This window comes from Miscanthus floridulus, chromosome 2 (genome assembly GCF_019320115.1).
Source record: "Miscanthus floridulus cultivar M001 chromosome 2, ASM1932011v1, whole genome shotgun sequence".
NCBI lineage: Eukaryota > Viridiplantae > Streptophyta > Magnoliopsida > Poales > Poaceae > Miscanthus > Miscanthus floridulus.
The window spans coordinates 118,650,811-118,676,284 of NC_089581.1; the positions used below are offsets into that span (position 1 = coordinate 118,650,811).

General features: G+C 44.2%; 2 protein-coding genes across 6 annotated transcripts; one reads left to right on the forward strand and one right to left on the reverse strand.

The window, feature by feature from the left end:
- The first annotated feature begins 11,986 nt into the window (after positions 1-11,986).
- LOC136539473 (uncharacterized) lies at positions 11,987-16,535 on the forward strand. Of its 5 annotated transcripts, none has more exons than XM_066531435.1 (8): positions 11,987-12,177; positions 13,648-13,880; positions 13,970-14,208; positions 14,387-14,652; positions 14,764-14,950; positions 15,079-15,171; positions 15,319-15,423; positions 15,981-16,535. In XM_066531435.1, the coding sequence occupies exons 5-8, from the start codon at positions 14,927-14,929 to the stop codon at positions 16,338-16,340; spliced, it is 582 nt and encodes a 193-aa protein (XP_066387532.1). In that variant the 5' UTR covers positions 11,987-12,177; positions 13,648-13,880; positions 13,970-14,208; positions 14,387-14,652; positions 14,764-14,926; the 3' UTR covers positions 16,341-16,535. The 5 variants fall into 5 exon arrangements, 4 of the variants coding, with proteins under 4 accessions (XP_066387532.1, XP_066387530.1, XP_066387531.1 ...); XM_066531433.1 differs by having other exon boundaries at positions 13,669-13,880; XM_066531434.1 differs by lacking the exon at positions 11,987-12,177 and adding an exon at positions 12,331-12,472 and having other exon boundaries at positions 13,669-13,880.
- Positions 16,536-22,439: 5,904 nt separating this feature from the next.
- LOC136539474 (putative transcriptional regulator tpeD) lies at positions 22,440-25,023 on the reverse strand. Its single transcript, XM_066531437.1, has 4 exons — positions 24,462-25,023; positions 23,136-24,362; positions 22,939-23,057; positions 22,440-22,833 (listed from the first exon to the last, which is right to left on the reverse strand). The coding sequence occupies exons 1-4, from the start codon at positions 25,006-25,008 to the stop codon at positions 22,441-22,443; spliced, it is 2,286 nt and encodes a 761-aa protein (XP_066387534.1). The 5' UTR covers positions 25,009-25,023; the 3' UTR covers position 22,440.
- Between the last annotated feature and the right edge of the window lie 451 nt (positions 25,024-25,474).

The following is a 25,474-nucleotide window of genomic DNA, read 5'->3' on the forward strand; positions in this document are numbered from 1 at the left end:
GCGTAGATAGACATTTATGTATATGTATAAATGTTGACATGTGCATGTGTATGTAGTTTGCTAGTATTACGGTGAAGAAATAGTTGTAGTATTAACCCTAATGCAATTATACGTAGTATAAGTAGCGTCTAAGCAGTTAGTTTGTTACTAAAATCTTTGGCCTTAGCTAGCCCATATTCCATAACGTCGAGCATGGAGCCCGTGCACGTGTAGGAAGAATAGGCGTGACTAAGAAACCGCATCTAACCACCCATAACGCAGAGCGCGGAGCCCGTAGCACGTGTAGGGAGAGATAGGAGATTGGGTCTTCTCTATAGAGAACATAGCAGAACATGTGCTACTCGGTGGTTGGTGAATTAACTTGGAGATATACCTAGTATAAGTGGCGTCCGAGCAGTTAGTTCTTTATTGTGCTCTTAGCCTTGGCTAGCCCATAGTCCATAACGTCGAGCGCGGAGCCTGTGCATGTGTAGGAGGAACAGGCGTGACTAAGGGACCATAGCCGACCACCTATAACGCAGAGTGCGGAGCCCATAGCACATATAGGGAGAGATCAGAGACTGAGTCTTCTCCATAGAGCATAGAACATAACATGTGTTGCTCGGTGATTGGCGAAACATTTCGGAGATATGGAGAAACGTGGTGGAGTGTTCATGGTGATCTCGTATTGGAGTTCGTTAAGGAGGAGCTTAGTGCTCGGCGACCGTAAGTGGAGATTAAATCATAATGGAGAAATAATGGAGAAATAATGGAGACAAATTATGGTGACCAAAACTTTATTCATCATGGAGTGGAGAATACATATCTAAAGCATTTCAAGGATAGAAACGTATAAGGTGCTCGATGTGCCATGAATTGGGGATATCAATTCTGTCCAAGTCACATAGCTAATAAGACCCTGGTCGGGTAACCTCTTTGATGATGTAAGGCCCTTCCCAAGGAGAGGAGAGCTTGTGCATCCCTTTGGGTTTTTGCTTTCTGTGGAGAACGAGGTCACCGACAGCAAATGATGACCTTTGATGTTGCGGTTGTAGTATCTCCACAATCCTTCTAGGTATTTGGCTGTGCAAACGCAGGTGATCAGGTGTTCTTCCTCGGCCCTATCGATGTCCTCTGTCCAAACAGCTGTGGCTTGCTCTTCATCATAATGTTCCACCCTAGGTGCTCGGAAGGCAATGTCTGCTGGTAGTATGGTTTCTGAGCCATAGACCAAGAAATATGGAGACACACCGGTGCTGCAACTAGCTTGAGTGCGTAGTCTCTAGACCACAGCTGGTAGCTCTTTGAGCCATCTGCCCGGATGCTTTTCTTCTTTCTAATATAGCCTCTTTTTTAGGGTATCAAGGATCACGCCGTTCGCCCGTTCGACCTGGCCGTTAGTTCTAGAATGGGCAACGGAGACATATTTCACAGAGATGCATTGGTCTTCGTAGAAGTCCCAAAAATGATGGCCAGTAAATGTAGTTCCGAGGTCGGTGATAATGCTGTTCGGGAGACCGAATCTGTGGATGATATCTTCGAAGAGCTCGATGGCTTTCTTTGTAGTGGCTGAAACAAGCGGTTTGCATTCGATTCACTTGGAAAACTTGTCAATGGCGACGTACACGTACCAAAAACCACCTGGCACTGGCTTGAAGGGTCCGATCATATCTAGTCCCCAGCATGCAAAGGGCTAGGAAGCTGGGATGGTCTGCAGTTCTTATGCGGGCACATGTATTTGCTTGGTGAAAAATTGGTATCCTTCACAACATAGGATGCGGTCTTCTGCATCTGAGATGGCCGTGGGCCAATAAAAACTAGCTCGGAAAGCCTTACTGACTAGGTTTATCAAGGCCACGTGGTTGTCGTAGGAACTAGAGTGAATTTTGAGAAGTAGCTTCACTCCCTCTTCTTGGGTGATACATTTCTGCAGTATCCCTTCCTTGGCGCTTTTCCTCATCAAGTTGCCATCCACCAGCACGTAATGCTTGCTTCGATGGATTAGGCATTCGGTTTTAGTCTTGTCGATGGGTACTTTTGCGCTGGTGAGGTACTTGATGAACTGTTCTCTCCAATCGGCGATCGGCGAAGGTACTGTAAGTACCAGCTGCTCGGCAGGGGGAATCTCTTGAACTTCCTTCTCTTCCTTAATGGATGGCGCCAAAAGATCTTGAACGAAGACCCCAAGCGGAATTGTGGCACGAGAAGAGCCTATCTTGGATAGGTGATCAGCGAGCTAATTTTGATCTCATACCATGTGGTGGTACTCGATACCGTAGAATTTCCCTTCAAGCTTCCTGATTTCGATGCAATATGCATCCATCTTTTCACTGGAGTAGGACCAATCTTTGTTGAGCTGGTTGATGACCAGCACAGAGTCCCCATATACCATGAGGCATTTAACACTGAGCTCAATGGCTATACGGAGTCCGTAGAGACATGCTTCGTATTCAGTGGCGTTGTTGGAGGCCGGAAAATGTATTCGGAGAACATATCAGAGCCTATCCTTGGTTGGTGTAATGAACAGAATGCCAGCACTAGCACCGTTGATGTTGAGGACACCATCAAAGTACATCACCTAGTGCTCAAGGCATATAGCAGGGATGGGCTCTTGGATCTCGGTCCACTCAGCGATGAAATCAGTGAGCGCCTATGACTTGATGGTAGGCCTACTTCTGAATTCAATGGAGTAAGTACCGAGCTTGATAGCCCACTTGATGATGTGGCCATTGGCCTCTTTGTTGCGGAGAATGTCCCCTAGAGGGAACTCGGTGACCACGGTGATCTTGTAATACTCGAAGTAATGGCGAAGCTTGCGTGACATGATCAGAATAGCATATAGCAGTTTCTAAACTTGAGGGTAACGAGTTTTGGGCTTGTTAAGGACCTCGCTGATGAAGTAGACCGGACGTTGCACCTTATAGGCATGCCCGGCATCCTTGCATTCGACGATGATAGCTGTGCTAACAATGCGAGAAGTGGCGGCGATGTAGATAAACAGAGTTTTGTTTGGCCGAGGCGCCGTTATGACCGGAGGCTTCGTTAAAAACAACTTGAGCTACTCGAAGGCTGTATCTGCTTCCTCCGACCAGGAAGCCTTGAGGAGTTTGAAGAATGGTAGAGCCTTTTCACCGAGGCACGATACGAAGTGGCTAAGAGCAGCCATGCAAACTGTAAGCTTCTGAATATCCTTGATGAACATTGGCCATTTTATGTTGGTGATGGCGGAGACCTTATCGGAGTTGGGTTCGATGCCGCGAGCACTGACGATGTAGCCTAGGAGTATTCCAGATAGAACCCCAAAGATACACTTTGATGATGTAGCCTAGGAGTTCCATCGGTACCTTTTTAGGTTGGCGAACGTTTCTTCGAGGTCGGCGATGAGATTATCGGTGGTCTTGGACTTGACAACCACATCATTGATGTAAGCTTCGACGTTGCGGCCTATCTGTTGGTTGAGGTAGATCTGGATGGCCCTTTGGTAGGTCACCCCAATGTTCTTGAGTCCAAAGGACATGGAGGTATAGCAGTACGCACCAAAAGGCGTGATTAATGATGTCTTGATCTAGTCTTCTTCCTTGAGGGAGATCTGGTGATAGCTGGAGTAACAGTCGAGGAAGGAGAGTAGTTCGTAGCCAGTGGTGGAGTCTACAACCTCATCTATCCGAGGTAGACCAAAGGGATCCTTAGGGCAGTGTTTGTTAAGATCAGTGTAATCAACACACATTCTCCATTCTTTATTCTTTTTTTTGAATAAGAACATGGTTTGCTAGCCACTCAGGATGATACACTTCTTTTATGAATCTAGCAGCTAGGAGCCATTTTATTTCTACCCTAATAGCTTCCTTCTTATCTGGCGCGAATCATCGGAGTTTCTGCTTGATCAGTTTGGCAGTCGGTGAGACATTCAAGGAGTGCTCGATCTTCTCCCATGGTACCCTCGACATGTCTACAAGTTTCCAAGCAAACACATCGGCGTTGGCACATAGGAAGGAGATGAGCATGCTTTCCTATTTGGGGTCAAGGTGAGCCCCAATCTTCATGGTCATGGAGGGGTCATCGACATCGAGACCGACCTCCTTGGTTTCCTTGGACTTGGCGGAGGCACGAGTAGGCTCCATCGATGGGATCTCTAGGTTGTCGGCGGGCACCGTCTGGCATCGATGACCACACTGGCCATCTAGATGGAGAGGTCGGTGGCTTCGACAAGGGTGAGACTCTCTGTCTCATAGGCATAGGTGATGGAGATGTTGGCCCACAGGGCCAGGACTCCTATAGGCGAAGGCATCTTTAGCACCAGATAAGGATGGTGCGGTACAGCCATGAACTTGGCCAGAGCTAGCCAAACAAGTATGGCATGGTAGACAGTATTGAAGTCGGCAACATAGAAGTTGATGTGCTCGACATGGTAGTTGCTTGCTATGCCAAACTGTACTAGTAGGGTAATCTCTCTAAGCGGTTTGGATGCCCTGCCAGGTACCACACCCTAGAAGGAGTCAGAGGGTGTGAGATCTGTTATCCCAAGGCCCAACTCCTTTAGGGCTCCGACGAAGAGGAGGTTCAAAGCGCTCCTGCCGTCGACGAGCACTTTTCTAAAGAGCACTTTCTGGACGATTGCATCAAGGACAAGGGGGAAATGCCCTGTATAGGGGATGTCCACCCACTGGTTGGCCCTGCTGAAGGTGATGGGAACCTTGGACCAAAGGCGATAGCTAGGGTTGGTGGCGATGTCTTCCACAGTGACGACGAGCACCCGGCGGGCTGCGAGCTTCTATTCTCTTCTGCTCTCGGTGGAGGTGAGGCCCCCAAAGATGATGGCGACCACCTTGTCATGATCCTGGAAGGCATTGTTGTTGCCCCTGGGTGGTCAGCAACCTCTGGCTCTATCATTGTTGTTGTCGTCTGGCTTTTTAGCAGGGAACTCCTTAGCCAAACCGAGGCAATCCTTCATCTTATGCTTGGCATTCTTGTGGAGAGGGCATGGGCCGTTGAGGATTTTCTTGTACTGCTCGTCGTAGTTGTGCTTTGCACGAGGTTCATCAACGGTGGCGATGATGTGGTCTGGTCGACGGCGGCAATATTGACCAGACTTGGATCTTTCTGGCCGATCCTAGTCGCTGTCCCAATGGTGACTGTAGTCATCGTAGCGGTGGTCATTCTGGCACTGGTCATCATGACGATCATCGCTACAGCGAGTTAGGCAATGAGTGCTCACATCCTTGTTGAAGCACACCTCGGCTTCTTCGGCGTCGGTGTTCTGGTTGGCGGTCGTAATCATCTCACCAATCCCTATTGGCAGCTTGCAGTTGAACTTGGAGCGGAGATCGCGGTGATGGAGTCCTCAAACAAAGGCAGTGATGACCTTAACTTCTATGATGTTGGGAATAGAATTCCTCATCTTGGAAAAGCGTCTGATGTAGCTACGGAGGAGCTCGGATGGCTTCTGGTAGATGCGGTTCCAATCATGCTTGGTGCATGGCCGAGTACACATAGCCATGCAGTTGTCATTGAAGACCTTCTTCAGCTCTTCCTAGGATCTGATGGAATCTAGGGCAAGGCTTGTGAACCAGTTCATGGCGGTTGGCATTAGCATGATGGAAAGATAGTTTGCCATGACACTGGTGTCTCCTCTGATGTCGCGTAGAACAATGGCGTAAGCCTATAGCCATTGTGTGGGGTTCATCCTTCCCTCATAGGGCTCGACCCCGATGATTTTAAAACCACGGGGCCATTGGAGTGTTTGGAGTGCCCTCATGAATGCTGGGGGCCCTTTTGGGTTGTCAGCACCGTGGCTGTAGCATTGCCGGCGTTGAGTGGCTTGAAAGCTGAGTCCAGGTTGCCGTACCCTTGCTCGTACTCTTGGTGGCGGTGTACTTCTTCTTTATGGTGACCGAAGCGGCGCTCGTCGATATGTCGTCATACGTCTCAAAGATTATTGAGGTGTACTCGAACATCCTGGTCGTGTTGGTGAAGGTGTTCGATGTGGTTGCCCCTAGCTCTCCCTAGAGGGGTTACCTGTCATCGCGGTGCTGGTCAGTGAAGCAACTTGGTGGCGATCAGATCTTGGTGTGACTAATTGGCGAATCGAACTTGTGGAGTATGAAGGTCTCTGATCCTAGCGGATCTCATTGACCTAGCAGTGTGCCGCTTTAAGCATGGCAGTGACCTTGGCGACCTCTGGTGTCTATGGGAGCCTAGCGAGCTCATTAGCAGCCATGGCCAGGTTGGCGCTTGGGTCTTGTAGACGTCATGGCCATCAACATGGACAAATTCATCGTTGAGGTTGCGGTGGAGTTGGCATGGCCTTGCTTGCGAGTCAAGCTGAGCTTTGGCCATCGCAAAGGGCAACCTTGTTTGCTTGGCGCTGAGCATAGTTGATGTTTCGATTGACATAGGTGGCGCAGTCCTCCTCAATTTTCCCTTCCTGCGGGGGGCTGTCGACGCTGACGTTGAAGATCATGCCCCATGGAAAGGATGGAGAGGAAGTTGCTCGATGGTGGTCTTAGTGACGGTCTCCGTAGAGCCCTAGGACTCAGAGTCTAGATTCTCCTCCAAGATGGTTTGGAGGGATGCTCTGGGGCATCGGCCGACGTGCATCATGTTGATGGTTGGCAGAGTCTGGTCAGCGATCTGGTCGGTGGGAGGTTGATCATCTCCAACCTGGTCGGCGAACTTGCCCCTTAGGGCATTTTGGTAGGTGGCGGCGACGTTGGTGAGCCCAAAGGGCATATCCGCAACCCCTAGAGTTTCCTGAGCAGCCTCCGATAGATCTAGATTGGAGGGTGGTCGGCACTGAACCAGAGTGTCCAGAGCTGATTCTACGATGGAGAGGCAATCGACAAGCTTCTAACCAACTTAATCAATGGATGCGATTAGATCGTCATTATTGATTTGCCTCCTCTGGTAGCGAGGAAGCGAGCGGTGAGTTGTCGATGAAGGCGGCCTTAGAAATGGTTTTGAGATCAGATCTGTAGTCGTAGGTGTTGGGGTGATCGGCGTAGAATCGATCTGCACCGGCTCGATGAGCTCTTCGACTCTATCAGCGTTGATGATCCACGAGATCAATCCAACTGTGAAGATCTAGCCGGGCTATGGAAGGGATGAAGAGCCAGCGGAACGTACCATCTTGTTTGATATAGAAACAACACGCACACCCCTACCTAGCGCATCAACTGTCGACAGAATATCATCGGTAGTCCTCCGAGGGGTATCCCACGAAGGTAGATTGATCGGCAGAAAGGCATGTAATCAAGAACAAGAAGGCAACAGAGACATATGGGTTAGATAGGTTCAGGCCGTCAGTATGACGTAATATCCTACTCCTGTAGTCTATTGGATTGTATTGGCTATCGTATGATATTACGTGAGTTTGGAGGGGGTCCCTGCCCTCCTTATATAGTCCGGGGGAAGGGTTACAAGTCGGTTAGATCTGAGAGATAACCGAAAAGTAACAACAGATTACAAGAATCATGTGATCATACGTATCCTAACAGATCTCGTAGTATCTTTAGGATATCTTTCCGGTGTCTTGCGGGAGGCATCGAGCAGCGTCGTGCCCCACAAGGCTTCGTCTTGTGGGCTGGGCCGTCCCTAGAGGCGTAGCCCATGTGGTCTGCCGTGGGTATTCGAGGTCATACCCCCCACACCAAGTGATAGCTCAGACGATGACTATCGGCCAATTCCATAGATGGCACCTCGTTCACATGATAGAGAGGCCAGTGGCTCTAGCTCAGCTCCACCACAGCCACCGTAGACAGACCCGACACTTCTAGCTATACTTGAGCGGACCATAGCTACACTTGCTCAGGTTCAAACATGACAGGATGAGTTTTAGCGGCAGCAGCAGGCCATGCAGCAGTAGCAACTTATGATTCAGCAGCAGTTACTCGGCTTCATGCAATATGTATTCACTACTATTGGGGTTGATCCTCAATAGTCTACATTTTAGATAGGCCAGCCTGCCAACACCACTCTAGTGACTCCATTTGTACAATCTAGTGGGCTTTTGAGTCAGAGATAGCCAACTTCTCAGTTTACCTCACCTATAGAGCAGGTGCCTTAGTGGTTTGCTTCACTAGGGATAGCTCAGGGTCCGCGCTTTACTCCTATTGTTACGGGCTTCACTCCGACTCAAACTTCTTCGGCGTTAGTGATGGACACCCTAGTCTCCAGGAGTCTCGATGCTACCTTCAGTGAGCTTACGGGATAGCCTACACCTCTAGTGTTCCGAGTCTCTAGTCCTACCACAATTGCTCTAGTTAACGAGATTACCAAGACAATTCCATCATCTGTTGCATCATCCGAGCCACCTCAGACAGTCACTCCTACACTTGAGGCTTCGACAACAGCAACAGCGATAGATGTGGCTCCCCTTCCTACAATGACACCTATAGAGTCACATGCCATACTAGTTACTGACCAAACCCAGACCGCTTCACCTTTACTTCTAGCTACAAGGGATCATACCCGTCAGAGTCCAGGGTCAGAGGATGATGCAGCTCAGTTCTAGGTCTCTCACCGCACCTCAGCGCCTGACTCGACTGCTCCTGTCTCGTCGTCCGACCTTTAGGTTTTAGTGCTTGATGCCAAAGGGGGAGAGGGTGATGAGGACATGACACCCATGCATATGACCATGTTTGGCACATGGTATGGAGGGGTAGGAGGCCAGCAAGGGTGTCCAAGTCAAGAAGGAGGTCCGAGGCTAATTCGGTTCGAGTCCCTGAGGTGGAGGCCCAAAGCAACTCAAGTTCGAGTCTGCCTCGGCCTCCAGGACTAGTCTACCTTAAACTGGTCACCCAGGACGTATCTAGACTCCGTTTTTGATGATCCACATATGGTTGGAAGGCTAATTTGATAAGAAAGCCAATCCAAGTGGTCTTACGTCAAAATACCTTCTGAATCAATGGGAATCGTCAAAACAAGTCAACGTCCAGAATCTGCCAGGGTGCTACGACACCGTCTTTTGGTTCGTTGGACCGTGTATCGTGTATCATGTTTGGGCCCATTAGGGGGCGCATCTAGGGGGTGACGCCCAAGACTCTATAAATAGCAGCCGTCACTCTCCTTAGGGTTTGAGTTTTGTTTAGTTCTAGATTTTCTCATGAAACAGACGTCATTTTGCTGCAACTGTCGCCGCCAAGGCCGCTTGCTATGAACCAGGGCCCCAGTTCTTGATCTTGTTCGCCTGTGGTGATTAGTCCTTTCGAATAAAGACTTGAACTCCTTCTCGTTATCATAAGCCTCATATTTATTTGCAATTTCAGATTGCGTTCATCCTGTTCTTGCTTGTGTTCTCGATTCGCTTGTAGGAAAGCCTTCTTAACGAGTTCAATCGTGTTCACGTGGTTGATAACCAACGGAGCAGTGGTGTAACGGTTGCGGGGGTCTGAATCAGTCTTGGTTCGAAGCCTAGATCGTGAATGTCGAGTCTCCACCAATCGACGCTATCATACCTTTTGGAAGATCAGACCTAGTCTACATCAGAGGGACCGAGTATGTTAAATTTAGGGGGAGTGTGTGAGATGGACTTGATTCTTTTGGTCTTTCATGTGTGATACCACGTGCATTCACGTTTTCTTTCATGCATTGTATTATTTACATGTGATGGTGAGACTTATGTGACATGTGTGCTCTCTACATTGTTTTATATATGTCATAAAACTTGGTTATGCTCATTGGCTTTGCTTTCATATTTTACTCTGATTCAAATGAGCTTTACTACATGTACTCATACTTAATTCATATCTTTTGAGTATACCATATTGGCTTGGATCATATAAGCATGCCTAATTCTTTTGTTCTTATTATCAAAAGCTTATATGAACCAAGCATGTTGAAAACCTCACTCATATCTTTTACATACTCGAGGTTGTGTTGTCATCAATCACCAAAAAAGGGGAGATTGAAAGCATCTAGGCCTCTAGTTGAGTTTCGGTGATTAATGACGACACGAGATTACTATGACTAACGTGTGTTTTGCAGAGACAATTTGAGTTAGGTCATGGTAATAGAAATTGATTGGGCAATCATGGTTGTCATGCCCCTGTCGATGGAAATCATTTTGGTTTTCAAAGGATGGATAACAAGGTTAAGGACGAACTAGTTCTAAGTGTCATTTGGTGTTGGAGAGACACTTAGAATAGTTTAGCACTTTATTTTTCCTTTGACCGTACTATTAAGGGAGGTATGGACTAGTACTTAACCTAGGTGAGTCTAATGGATTATGTGTGATGCACACTTATCAAACTTAGCACTAGGTAGCTCAGGAATAGCCCTAAGATCGATAGAAGTCAAATGATAGACCAGACATAGTTTTGGTTGTGACCGGACATATCTTAGAGAGTCCGGTCAATTCATTTGATTGGAAGCAGCTATTAGAGTGTGATCGGATGTTGGACACCAGTGCTCACCTGACATGACGCTAGCCGTATCTGTAGTAGCTTGAACAGGCTGTTGACCATGGACCAGATGCTGAACAGAGAAGTGACAGGACTCTGGGTGTCAGCATCTGGTCAACATCAGTAAGGTTCCGGTGAGAGTTTTTGATGACCAGACGCGTTCAGTGGGTGCTGACCGGATGCAGACTAGAGTCCGGTCAGAGCAAACGGCTCTTTTCTGACACTCTGATGTATTACACTGACCGGTGCGTCTGGTCACCTTGACCAGAGCGTCCGATCATCCCGATACTTGCTAAGTTAGACCTCAACCGTTATGTTTTGAATGGGGGATATAAATACATATCCCACTATCTATTTGAGGTCTCTTGCCCATTTATTCAGCTGAAAAACACCTTTAGAGTATAAGGGAGAGCAAGAGCCTAGTAGGGTGATTGAGATATGATAATCCAAGATTCAAGATCTCATTAGTTCATAGGGAGTAGCAAGTGTGCATCCACCTTACTTATTAGACTTGTCTTGGTCAAGTGAGAGTTTGTACTTGTTACTCTTGGTGATCGCCATCACCTAGATGGCTCGGTGGTGATTGAGAGCTTGGCGATCATCCGACGGAGCATGTGGATGACTCAAGTCACTTTGTGAATGATTGTGGGCGATTCACAGCGACGGAGTGTCAAAGAATCAGCCCCGTAGAGAGCACTTAATCCTTACGCGGATCAAGGGGAGCTACACTCTTGTGCGAGTGCTCCAACGAGGACTAGTAGTGAGTGACGACTATCCGATACCTCGGGAAAACATCACCGTATTCCTTTCCCTATCTTTACTTTAAACATTTATATTTGAGCAATTCATTTCATGTCTTTACATTTTTAGAATTGTCATGCTATAGTAGGATTAAAACCTAGGGTGTAAAACTTTTGTATGGGAGAATTATAGAAACATATTTTAGACACAAGGAGTGAAATGAGCTAAGTGTAGGACTTCATTATTGAAAAAATTTAGAATTAGCTTAATTCACCTTCCTCTTGGGTATTATAGTAAACTTCCTATACAAAAAGTGGATCCCAGTCTAAGGGGGTGTTTGGATCCAGTGACTAAAATTTAGGAGGTATGTCGAGAGGATGTTGCATGGGGTATTCGGATACTAATAAAAAAATAAATTACATAATACATCAGTACTCCACGAGACGAATTTTTTAGCCTAATTAATCCGTTATTAGCACATGTTTACTGTAGCAAAACATTGTCAAATCATAGACTAATTAGGCTTAAAAGATTCGTCTCGTAAATTAGTTGCAAACTATGCAATTAATTTCGTAATTAATCTATATTTAATACTCCATATATGTGTCCAAACATTCAATGAGACAACGACTAAAATTTAGGAGGGACAACCAAACACCCCCTAATTTCATCCTCCCCTTTCCCTTGCACCTCTAGCCGCCACCCTCTCCCCTTTCTAGCCTGTTCAGTTGGCTGGTTCGTATCGTTGCTGGTTCGTAAAGAAGTACTGCTGGTTGGTTTGTGTGAGAGAAAAATACTGTTCCGGCTAGAAATTTACGATCGTTTACGACCAGCCATGTCCAAATGAACAGGCTTGCCTGTGGCACCACTCCCCCTCCACCTTCACCGCAGCCCTTGTTCCTTGCTGAAGCCAGCTCCACCATTCTGCTCCAGCCGCCACCACACCCTCTCCTAGCCGACCACTCTTCCTTCCTAGTGCTGGGCGACGAGTTCCGCTCCAAATACAAGATGCCTCCTGGGAGAAAGGTGCAGACTGACGGGACAGCTGAGACGCCCACAGGTAATTCCTCAAGTTTGAGTGCCGGGAAAGGGAACAACGAGTGGATCTGAGGGGTGCCGACGGGATTTGGTTCTTTTTTTGTGTTCTGATGTTCGAACTTAGGGTTTGGGGTGAGAGGTTTTTGGTTCGTGTGCCTGTGGGCGAGTCCGCGTCTAGCGGTAGCGAGTGGGCGATGGCCGTGCGCCTCCATCGGCTTGAGCTTTTGGGGGAGTGGGCAGCGAGTGAGGGCCATCTGGAGCGAGGAGTGGCCGGGTTGATGGCTGTCGCCGGCCCTATTGTTCCTCTGCACGGACGAGTTCGTTTCTCCTCTTTCTGTTATGCGTATGCAAGAAGATGAACAGTAGAAGCTAGTTAGCATGTACTCCCTCCATCCCAAATTGTAAGTCATTCCAAGAATCTTGGAAAGTCAAAGCATCTCAAGTTTGACTAAGTTTATATAATAAGATAATAACATTTATGATACCAACTAAGTACCAATAGATTCTTTGTTAATTATATTTTTATAGTATACCTATTTGATGTCATAAATTTTTGTAATTTTTTTTATAATTTTGGTCAAATTTGAGAAGCTTTGACTCTCCAAGATTCTTGGAATGACTTACAATTTGGGATGGAGGGAGTATGTTTGTACCATTTATTCATGTTTTTTTGAAAAATCAAAGGAAAATAATGGTAGATCCATATGGCTTGAAACTGATTTTGTTAGTTTACCAGATCCATCCTATACACAAGAAAAATATGTTTATGCATTTTGTTATGGTCTAGATTTCAATGTTTATTAAAATATGAAGAGAATGTTTAAAGCAAAATAAATCTTGAGTGCCCTTAACATTAGGAAAACTAATTATTTTTTAAGCCAATCGATCTTAATTTTCATATACAAAACATTGAACAGTGAGACAACAGCAAGGTTTATATTCCAATTCATTTCATCCTTTTCGGTATACTAGTACATTATAGGAGAAAATTCTTGTACATTTGCATGCATGGAATGCGTCAACAGATATTCAGCTGATTTCCAAACATAAGAAATCTAAGTAGTTTCCTGTAAGATCCAGCTATTAATCCATTATATATGTGTATTTTCAAAAGTAGTAAAACCATAATTAAATTTGGTAAATAGGGGAAAGCAGAGTTCCATTTTGCAAGTATGGTTGCCTAACAATCCTGAATACCACGACTAAGGAGATCCTTTGATAGTTATTAGCAAATATTGAACTGGCTTTTTCGTGAATCCATAGCCTATCTAAAAGTTCAGAACTTCTACACAGAACTTGCAGGAGCATTTACATGTGTGGGAAATCAGTGGTAATCTAGAAATAGTAAATAATACAGGATCTTTTTGCTAGCAGCAGCGGCATACACTTTTTGCTAGCAGCAGCCGCATACACTTTTTGCTAGCAGCATATGTTTTTATTTTGCTAGCAGCAGCATACATTTTTATTTTTTGCTCTGACTACTCCCTTATAGTTGTTTTAATTGAATGTACAGAAGCAATGGTACTTGAATATTTAAGACAGAGGGATCAAAACATTATGAGGAACGACCAATTCTTCCAAAGCCTTGGGCTCAGTACCCTAGTTGCACAAGTTAAGGGTAAAAGTGCAAGGAACAAGGATGATGTTCCTGAAAAATCTAGATCTCTGTACAATCCTGAGGATGATGAGGGCTCTAACCAACGTGACGAAGATGAAGTCAGCATGGTACAAAGGATTGTTATTGATCATTATCATTTTGGTGACTACACTTCCATTATTTTTGGGTCTAATTCTTCTTGTTTGCTTCATACTAGGCTTCTAGGTGGGTGAGGATGTATGTAACAAGAATGTCCAACATATTGGCAAGTTCTCTGCTAGAGGTTCGAAAGCATCAAAGAGAGTGGTGGCACCACAAGAACAAGGGAAAACTACTAGAGTTACTAGGCAAAGGACTGCTGCCAATCCAAGCCTCGCTATTGTCACACATGATGCATTGGCATCTACCAATACTACTACAAGCCAGAATAAGGAGACATCAACAACAATGATGAAGGCAAGTTACTAGATCAAAGTTACTGGCTTCATTTATTTCTATCATGATGCTTCATTGTAGACTTCATTGCTTGTTAGGTGCACATCAACATTCAGATATGCTAATAAAATCAGATTGATACTTATTTAGTAAATCTGGAATATATTTGCTACTAACTCTACAAATGAAATCTTGTTAGGTGCATTATTTGCAAGTGGACAACAGGTGCCACGGGGAAAATATATGGGCAAAGAGCTGGATGCGTGGAATAGAGGGCTAGGGACAAAGATTAAAATTGACATTGCTGAAGGGAATAGTAGGCCGGAGGCACCAATGCAAGCTGCAAAACTTGCATCAGAGGCTGGGATCTCACTCAGGCTGCATACACCTATCTTTCCACACTGGAAGGAGTATAAGAAGAAACATAATAAACATCTTATTGAAGCCTACATTGGCAAAGTTGCTGTAAGTCAATATCTATTTGACTTGTTCAATCATAGTTCATTGTGTCCTTTTCGTTTTCAAATCTAATCTCTATTTTTTTTACTGGATCCCATTCGACATGGACACTAATAGTGTGGCTGTACGAGCTGCTTGTGTTGACATGCTAAAGGGTGGACAACGTCAGATGAGGCATAGGCTGAAAAAGAAATACTTTGATGGAGTTCCAGCAAATCTAGTGAGGACAATGTCACCTGTGACGTGTATGACTAATGATCAATAGAGAGCATTAGTGGAGATGTGGTCCAACCCAAAACACAAGGTATGACATTGGTGATGTTGCTGATAAATGTGTACATATCTAGACAGTTTAGATTTTAATGGCATTTGTAGTCCCTTTTTAGTACTTGTTTTTATTTCCTTTACCTTACAAATTTGTATGGTGTACAGGACACTTGTGTCAAAAACCAAGTTAATCGTGCGAAAGTCCAGTTCCATCAGCATACAGGTTCTCGATGTTACATTGCACATGCCTATGTCACGGTAGGACAAATTTAATGCTATGTGATCTTGTTGCCGATCTTCTAATTTACATGAATTATAGATAAAGTCTGCTGCACATTGTTTTAAATGAGAAACCATGAAATTGGTTCAAGCTAACAAGTTTAAGTTGATTTCTCATCATTTTAGAAACAAGAAAAATATAAAGACAGAGAGCCCACTACAATTGATTTGTTCAAGGAGATGCATTGCAGCCAGAAAAGTGTTTTTTGTGAGCCTGTCAAAAATGCAATTGTAAGTACTGTTCCCCTCTTCTGCAAGACATACTTGAAAGTCAACTTGAATATTTGGCCTGATCGGCTGCACTTCTTGTGCTGCAGCTGTTGCTGCACGCTGCTTATAATCTGAACCATTGAAATCTGATGCATAGAATCTGAACCTTTCAAATCTGAACTGTGCACGCAGCACCGGCTGCAGCCATTGCCTTTACTTCATGATTGGAAATGATTGTGGGCTGTTTTTTACTATTGTCAGAAATGACGTTGCAAGAGTTATGATATACTTTTTGCATGACTACTTTGTTACATGATTCATTTCCCAAGTTGGGTGTATATAGTCTTCTAAATTCAAATATGATATACTACAAGTATACTGTCTTTTCCTTCATATACTGCTTTTAGCTCTTGTTTGAGTTTAACTTCATACATGCTTGAAACGATGTTTGAGGCTATTTTGGCTAAAGTAAGGTCATTTTTTAGGTCTATGTAAAGTAGTATTGTAGGTTATTTTTCCTATAATGCTAGAAATCTGTACCAAAGTCAATACTAATTTTTGTATCATTATGTTGCTAGGCTGCTATGGAAGCAATTGAGGTTAAACCAATGCAAGAAGGCCAGCAGTCGATGTCTTCTATTGAAATTGTTTCCAAGGTGCTGCCGAAGTCAAGCACATTTCTTCAAAATGTGGGGCTGCCAATCTCCAAGCCAAGTAGTAGAAGTGCAGTTAATTCACAGGTGTGGTTGCTACAGGCTCAACTTGAGGCTAAGGAGCAAGAATCTGCGCAACTTAAGCAAGAATCTGCACAACTTAAGCAAGAGGTGGCTAGCCAAGCACATGAAATTGACAGCTTGAAGAAGGAACAACAAGAAACTCATGCCCTCCTTCGACAGCTGATTCTTCACTTCAATCAGGGTCAAGTCACTCCTCCCTAAAATTTGTTAGCATCCTCATCATCTAGATATGCATCCAGGCGAGTTGGTTCAATTATGCCTTTTGTATCTATCCCTAGAATTTGAGCTGGTAAGAGTCTTTGGTGAACTCTGTAGCATTTTGGTGTGCTTGTGGCTGTTGCAATACAAACTATGAACTTAGTATTGCTTTGGCTTGCAAACTATTTCACACTTCAAGTTGTTATGTATGACTGAGATGGATGTATGAATGAGCTGCATGTATGGTTGAGATTGTTGCTTCTAAGATGTTGAGTGGGTGTTGACTATGAAATCTGTTATGAATCAATGTATGGCTGTCATTTGTTGAATTCAATTGTAAGGTTAATATTGTCACTGCATAAGCACACATGGTAGTTGCCTAGTTGTGATTTCATGACAGTTTTAATGACAATAATGATCGTCATTATTGCTGGTGACGAAAATATTGATGTCACCAACTCAGTGATGATATACTCTCAATCATCATGGAAGGTGCTTTAACACGCACCTTCGGTGGTGACATGTATTTCGTCACTGCATCGTCACAGAGCGTATTATGGTGACGTAAAATCCTCTGTTTGTGACCTAAATGAGCCGTCATAGAAGGTAACATCTCTTGTAGTGTGTATGACCGGTAGAGGACCATAAAAAATAACAAGCTCACTTAAAAAACCTGGGCCTTGAGACGGTGTACTCATAACCTCAATGACGATAGTGTGGCCTGCTCGCCCGAGAGCTTCTTTAGCATCCACTATCGGATCATCTCTAGCAAAGGCACACACCGGAGGAGGTGGAGGAACGACAGCCGAGCCTTGAGCACCACGACCACGTGCACGCTTGGCTTGGGCATGGGAACCACCAGCGCCATCACGGGGATAAGCCACCTTGGTGCGGCCAGTCGGCTTTGGTGTAGTGGCGCAGTCTTGATTGTGCTTAGACCGCTTCTCCTTGTGGCACAAGGGACTGCCGCCATCCATGACTGCGAGAGATATGAAGTGGAACTAAGAAACAAGACAACGAGAGGCGAATGAATATCGAGAAGTGAAGAAACATGAATAGAGTGGTGACCATGGGGTTAGGTGTCTCGACCGGAGTCAAAAGTTCTGGCCAGAGCCGGGAGTTCCGACGGTCGGGACTTCCAGCGGTCGCCGGGACCTCCGACGCACATGGTGACTAGCCCATTCATGGGGCTTCAAATCTCGACACACATTCACACAAGGAGGATAGAGGAGGAGAGGGAAAAAGAATAGAGACAAATCGCAAGGTACATTGACATTAGGGTTAGGGCACCATGGAGGTTGTACCCTGAGAGAAGGGAAGAAGGCGAAGGAAAACGAAATCCGCAGGCCACGAAGAAGAGCATAGCATGAGTGGTGGAGAGGGGGCGGAGAGGCCGAGAGTGCCGACAGGACCCTGGCGGCCCAGCTGGAAGGGATGGGGGCCGGAGCTCTCGGCGGCCATGGGGGCGGGCTGGAGCTCCTAGGAGGGCACGACGCGACGGCAAGAGGAGGAGCGAGGACGACATGAGGAGGCGGCGCAAGGGGGCGGCTGTGGAGCGATGAGAGTGCGGGAAGGGGGACGACTACGGTAAAATGGGCCAGGCTGGGTGAAAACGTGATTTTAACCCTAGGTCAATGACGCCGTGCGGTCCAGATCCACGTCAGAAGTTCCGGGATAGGCCGTGCCGGGACTTCCGACTGTCGGGAGTTCCGACCTACGTCGGGACTTTTGACAAAGAAACTGAAAAACTCCCTAACTTGAGTTTACCATGCTATGTGGGGCAAAAATATGATGGACACTAATATTTTCAGGTGTGACTAGTTTTCATTCAACCACCACAAAGAAATAGTCACACATGAAAGCTATAAAGTAGATTTTGAAAGTATCACTCAATATTTTCGCAAATGTTTTCTCCTATCTAGATCAATCAAAGTATGTGCAAGACATCAAGCCACGTTACGAGACTCAATGATATTTAGCTCACTTCTCAAAGCACAAAATCTTGACTCACCTAGGGGCTTTGTAAAGATATCGGCTAGTTGCTTTTCGGTGCTCACATGGTGAATTGCAATATCTCCTTTGGCTTTGTGGTCCCTCAAAAAGTGATGCTAGATGTCTATGTACTTTGTTCGAGAGTGATTTAGGGGGTTGTTTGTCAACTTAATGGCACTCTTGTTGTCACACAAACGGGGAATCTTGGTTAGCTCACATCCGAAGTCCTTGAGGGTTTGCTTCATCCAAAGTAGTTGGGCACAACATGCACCGGCCGCCACATACTCGGCTTCAGCGGTAGACAAGACAACAGAGTTCTGCTTTTTAGAGCTCCAAGACACCAAGGACCTACCAATAAATTGGCAAGTCTCAGTAGTACTCTTTTGATTTACTTTGCAACCGACGTAATCGGAATCGGAATAGCCAAGTAACTCGAAAGTGGAGCCCTTAGGATACCACAAGCCAAGATTAGGAGTGTGCACTAAATACCAAAAAATTCTCTTAACAACCATCAAATGACATTCTTTTGGATTAGCTTGAAATCTTGCACACATGCGTACGCTAAGCATGATATCGGGCCTAGATGCACAAAGGTAAAGGAGGGATCCAATCATAGAGCAATATACCTTTTGATCGACGTCATTTCCTCCTTGATCAAGGTCAAGATGTTCATTGGTTGGCATAGGGTTGTCTTGATGGGCTTTGTCCATGTCAAACTTCTTCAACATATCATTGGTGTACTTCGTTTGACTTATGAACATGCCATCCTTGAGTTGCTTGATTTGAAATCCATGAAAGAACTTCAACTCTCCCATCAAGGACATCTTGAACCTATTAGTCATAATCCTACTAAAATTCTCACAAAAACCATATTAGTACTACCAAATATCATGTCATCGATATATATTTGGCAAACAAAGATATTATTATTGACTTTGCGAGTAAATAGAGTTGCATCGGCCTTTCCTATCTCAAACCCTTGTTTGAGTAGGAAATCCTTCAAGCAATCATACCAAGCTCTAGGGGCTTGTTTGAGCCCATAGAGCGCCTTGTCGAGCTTGTAGACGTGGTTAGGATACTTGGGGTCTTCAAAGCCCGGTGGTTGCTTTACATACACCAACTCGGATAGGGGGCCGTTGAAAAATGTACTCTTCATGTCCATTTGATATAGCTTAAAATCATGATGAGCGGCATAGGCAAGTAGAATACGAATCGATTCTAGCCTAGCCACCGGTGCATAGGTTTCCCCAAAATCCAAGCCTTTAATTTGAGTGAATCCTTGAGCCACCAACCTTGCCTTATTCCTTGTCACCATGCCATGCTCATCTTGCTTGTTGCGGAAGACCCACTTGGTTCTAATCACATTTTGCTTGGGCCTTTCCACTAAGGACCAGACTTTATTCCGAGTGAAGTTGTTCAACTCCTCTTGCATGGCCATCATCCAATCCGGATCATCAAGTGCCTCTTCCACCCTACAAGGTTCTAAAGGAGAAACAAATGAGTAATGTTCACAAAAACTTGCTAAACGAGAACATGTTGTTACCCCTCGTCGGATGCTCCCAATATGTTGTCAATGAGATGACCCCGTTGAATGGATTGATGCACTCTAGGATGTGGCACTTGAGTTGATCTTTGGATGGGGCCATCATCTTCATCATCATGGTTATGATCGATTGGAGGGTTGTCTTCACTTCTTTCTTCATTGTTGAGTTGAGATTGAGCTTGCTTATTGTTGACACCATCTTCATGAGAATGACCTTGTGTTTCATTTGATCTCCCATCTTGATCGTTTCTTATTGCGGAAGCTTCACCATATTGTCATCATCTTCATCATCGATGGGCTTTACTTCACCAATTGCAAGCTTCTTGATGGCTTTATGTGGAGCTTCTTTATTACCTACAATCTCAACATTGACTTTCTCCTTTTGAGAGCTGTCAGTTTCATCAAAAGTCATGTCTACCACGATTTCAATCAAACCGGTGGTTTTTATTGAAAACACGATATCCATGTTCATTAGTACCATAACCAAGCATGAAACCTTCATCAACCTTTAGTGCAAACTTTGAGCTTTTGAATTTCTTGTTAAGTATGAAACACTTGGATCCAAAAACTCTAAAGAAGTGCACCTTAAGCTTTTTACCGATTAGAAGTTCATACACGGTCTTGTTCCTTTTCTTGTGAAGATATAAGCGGTTGATAGCATGACATGACGTGCTAACCGCTTCCGTCCAATAGTTGGTTGGAGTCTTTTATTCATCCAACATTGCTCTTGCGGCTTCAATGATCATTCGATTCTTCCTCTCCACAACACTATTTTGTTGTGGAGTGTATGGAACTGAAAACTCATGCTTGATTCCTTCTTCATCAAGGAACTCCTCAATGTTGGTGTTCTTGAACTCCGTCCCATTGTCACTTCTAACTCTCTTGATCTTGACATCAAACTCATTTTGGGCTCTTTTTGCAAACTTCTTGAAGATGCCATGTACTTCACTCTTGTCACGCAAAAAGAATATCCAAGTGAAACGAGAATAATCATCAACAATTATGAAACCATATTTGTTACCACCAAGGCTTATATAAGCGACGGGTCCAAATATATCAATGTGAAACAATTTCAATGGCCTTTCGGTCGTCACAACATTCTTAACGGGATGTTTAACTCCAACTTGCTTTCCTGCTTGGCATGCGCTATAAATCCTATCTTTCTCAAAAAAAAAAATTTGTTAGTCCAAGGTTGTGTTCGCCTTTTTAAAGTTTGGCTAAGTTTCTCATCCCAACATGGGCAAGTCAGTGATGCCATAACCAACCCATGCTAGATTTTGCTATTAAACAAGTCTCGGGATTTACTCTATTTGATGTGAAATTAACTAGATAGAGTTTTCCTTTTAAATGACCCATGAATGCAATAGAGGAATCCTCCCTTCTATAGACTTCCACACCCTTATCCGTAAAGAGACAATTGTAGTCCATCTCACAAAGTTGTGAAACAGACAACAAATTGTATCTCAACGAATTCACAAGTAAAACATTAGAAATGGAATTATCATTTGAGATAGCAATTTTACCAAAACCGAGAACTTCTCCTTTTCCATTGTCACCAAACACAATGCTTGCACTTAGTTCATGACTAGGTTGAAATGATGTGAACATGTCCTTCTCTCCAGTCATATGATTGGTGCATCCACTATCCACCACTCAACTTGTTCCACCGGAAGAATATTCCTACAAAAACAATTCAAGCGTTTGTTTTAGGTACCCAAAAGGATTTGGGTCCTAGGGGGTTAGTCACATAAAGCTTGGGCACCCAAACACTCCTCATAATCTCCTTCCTCTTTTGGGTACCAACATACTTCACCACGATCTTGCCATCCTTGCCCCAACAACACATGTAATCACTAGCATAGCACCGTGGAAGTGGTGCTTGTGGCTTGGGGGCCTCGGATTGCTTTGTCTTGATTGTCTTGTTACTTGTAGGTTGAATCTTGGGAATGTAGACCTTATGTTGACCTTGCATACAAAGTTCAGCTAGGCGCTAGGCGGAATCTAGGCGTTGACCCATTGCCTAGCGCCTAGTCGGGAGTACTCGGTCCTAGGCGCTCCTAGGCGTTTTCCTAGGCGTTTTGGCAATATAGCCATAAATTATATATATATTATGTATATAACTATATATATGTATATAACTACTATATATGACTATATGAGTCACAGTAATGAGTAAGTAGAAAAAGAGGGCAGTAGACATATCTGATTCCTAGCTGGCTTACTCTTGCTTTCTTGCATGTTCCTAGCTCCTGCCTCCTGCAACACATTTTCACAGCTAGTAGTTAGTAAATTAGTCAATAGACAGCTAGCTGGTCATCCAAAAAAAATAGAAAACACTAAGTTGTGACTTATCTGGATGATTTCAGCAGCCTCCCATCCATGAGCACACCATATCAGCAGCTGGTAATTACAATACAAGTGGATAGGACAGTAATACAAGTGCACAACACAATTTATAAATAAAGGACAGCACAAGCACATAGTTGATAGTTCCCTCACTCACTGTAGTTCAATACAAGCTGCACAACACAATTTATAACTAAAGGACGGTACAATACAAGCTGCAGTTCATATTTCTTCGTCACTGTAGTTCACATCCTCATCGTCATACTCTTCTTCTTCAGACTCAAATTCTTCTCCTTCATAGAGCTCCCTCACTCTTGCACTTCTACGCAGCTCAAGCTGTTCATCTGCTCCAACTGCCTCTCCAATGACAGACCAAGGTATCCCGGTACCTTCCATCTCATCTTCCTCCCCATCTCTAAAGTCAGCTAATGCACAATCATCCCCACCCTCTTGGAGAAAACCTTGAGCTTCAGTTGTATCACTAGACTGAAGTATCTCAGTGATTTTGTTTGACTTCATCTTTTCTCTCTTACTAAGCAGCTTGGAGTTGAATTGGATATACACCAGCTTGTTGAGGCGGGTTGTAGTAAGCCTATTCCTCTTCTTAGTGTGTATCTACAATTTAAAAAGAGCATTCTCAGTTCTACAATTAAATTGTAATGCTGCTGAAAGCCTGAAACATGTTCATAAATCATAATAGATAGGTAGTTAGGTACTAACCCCTTCAAACCCACTCCAATTTCTTTCACAACCAGAGGAGCTTGATGTCAAAGATAGGATCCTTGTAGCCATCTTCTGTAAAGCTGGTGTTTCATATCCATACAGTCTCCACCATGATGCTGAAATAAAAAAACACCTCTATTAGTTTAGAAAACAGCAAACAACAAACAGCCATGAGCCATAGGAAGTACCTCTACCTGGGTTGTAATCAAAGTTTTCAAAATTCCTAGCAAGCTTCTTGCTAAAGGGTCCTTCTCTATTCTGAAACTTCTTTAGTTCAATGTTGGCAGCCATATGCTGCATGTCCTCATCATGATAAAAAAATTTCTCAACACAAGATATAAACCCTTCTGATATTTTGGGCTGATCAAAGATTGATGGGTCACTATAGCTATAGTGAGGATTCAGCAAATAGGCTGTCAAATGCAATGGAGAATCAAGTCTTCCATTCATCTTCTTGTCAATAACAGCTATTACATCCTTGAACCGAGCCTCAACATTTCCAAAGGCCTCTTTGATCTGTCTCTTTGCCTTTAGTAGTTGTCCATAAAGGAAACCCATGGATGGCCTCACATCCCCATCAACCAAACGGAGGACTTTGACCAATGGCTCAAAAACAGTCAATGTTAGCTTCACATCCTTCCAAAAGCTTGGACTCAATATAGTTGCTGTTGCCTCTTTTCCTTTCTTTGATTTCACATCCTTCAATGAGTCCCACCTACTATGAACCACCATCTTCCTTAACTGGTCCTTCTTCTCTTGCATGCTACTCAAAGTGAGAAAGTTTGAAGCAAACCTAGTCACTCCTGGCCTCACTACCTCTTTCCCCTCTGTGAAGTATCTCAAGCACTCCAATGTCCTTGTGTGGCCGTAGACAAATATGGTAAATGCCTTTGCTTGGTCAACCACTTTCTTGAACCGAGTCAAGTTGCCAATTCCTTGGAGCATAAGGTTGATTGTGTGAGCTGCACAAGAGGTCCAAAATATGTGTGGTCTCTTCTCTTCCAATAGCCTCTTTGCTCCCATGTTGTTAGAGGCATTGTCAGTCACTACTTGCACCACATTGTCTGGACCAATCTCTTCAATTGCTTTGTCCACAAGATCAAAGATGACCTCACTGGTATGTGAGACATGTGACATCTCCTTAGAGCTGATGAAGGAGGTTCCATCAGCACAATTGGTGCACAGATTCATTATGCTTCTCCTCTTCCTATCTGACCAAGCATCGGTCATAATAGAGCACCCATTTTTTATCTTCTCGGCTTCACGTTCCTGCAGCAGACTCTTGGTTCTTTCATATTCTTCTTCCAACAATCTCTCTCGAAGTGAATCTTGACATGGAGGTACAAGTCCTGGACCAAACTGACCAATTGCTTCACACATTTGCTTAAACTCATCATTGTCACATGCATTGAAAGGTATTGCTGCCAATGTTAAAAAAAGCCTAATTAGTGATCAGGAATAACATATAATGAATTAGTGATCATGTAATGTAAGTACAGAAGAGTATACTAGCAATTTACCATGTGTATAGGCCCATCTTGCAATATACTTATGCACCTCATGTGTTCTTTCTTTCCAAAGTTCCTTGTTCAGCTGCTGTTGCTTCAAAGAATCAGTCTTGGTAGCTTTAGGATCAATAGCACGTGTCCATTTGTCCATGGGTCCTAATTTGTGAGGCTCTGAACTTCCAACACAAGTGACTTCATCTGACTCTCCAACCCTAGATACATTAACTTCCTCTCTAAGTTCTAGCTCACGAACAGTCTTCTCCTCCCTCTTCCTTTTTGCCTCATCTAGTGCTTTCTTGCACTTCTGTTTAGCCTCCATGGCCTGCACTGTTGTAGCCGTGCATTTCTTCACATTCTTTCCCTCATGAGCCAAATGCTGCTTCAACCTATAAATCCCTCCTCTCATCTCCTTCTTACAAAGCTTGCACTTCACCTTGTCCTTGTTGTTAGGATCAACAAGAACACCATACTCCCATCCAACATCATCCGAATTCCTTTTCAGGAGATTCGCTGACTCACTATTTTCTCCCTCACCTAGTGCACCCTCTGTTGTAGACATCCTACATTTAGACAATGGACATTCACAGCAGGCAAAATCAGATTAGAACATCTCTTCCCTAGCTAGTTACTAACTGCTTGCTACATTTTGTTTTGTTGTGATAATTTTGATTTTTGAGATTAGAACATCCAATTTACAGTTTTGAGATTAGAACATCTCTTCCCTCTGTTGTGATAATTTTGAGATTAGAACATCCAGTTTTGCAGTGGAGCTTGGAACATCCAATTTACAATGAGATTAGAACATCTCTTCCCTAGCTAGTTACTAACTGCTTGCTACATTTTGTTTTGTTGTGATAATTTTGAGTTCTAGACTCTGCATTCTTCATGTCTAGGAATGGTTCATCACTTATTCAGTGCATCACTTGCTATGGAGAAAAAAATCAACAAATGTCTAGTAATGTCATTAGGAACCTGTGATCTGTACATAAAAACTTTGCTTCATGTACCTAGATATAGGCATGATC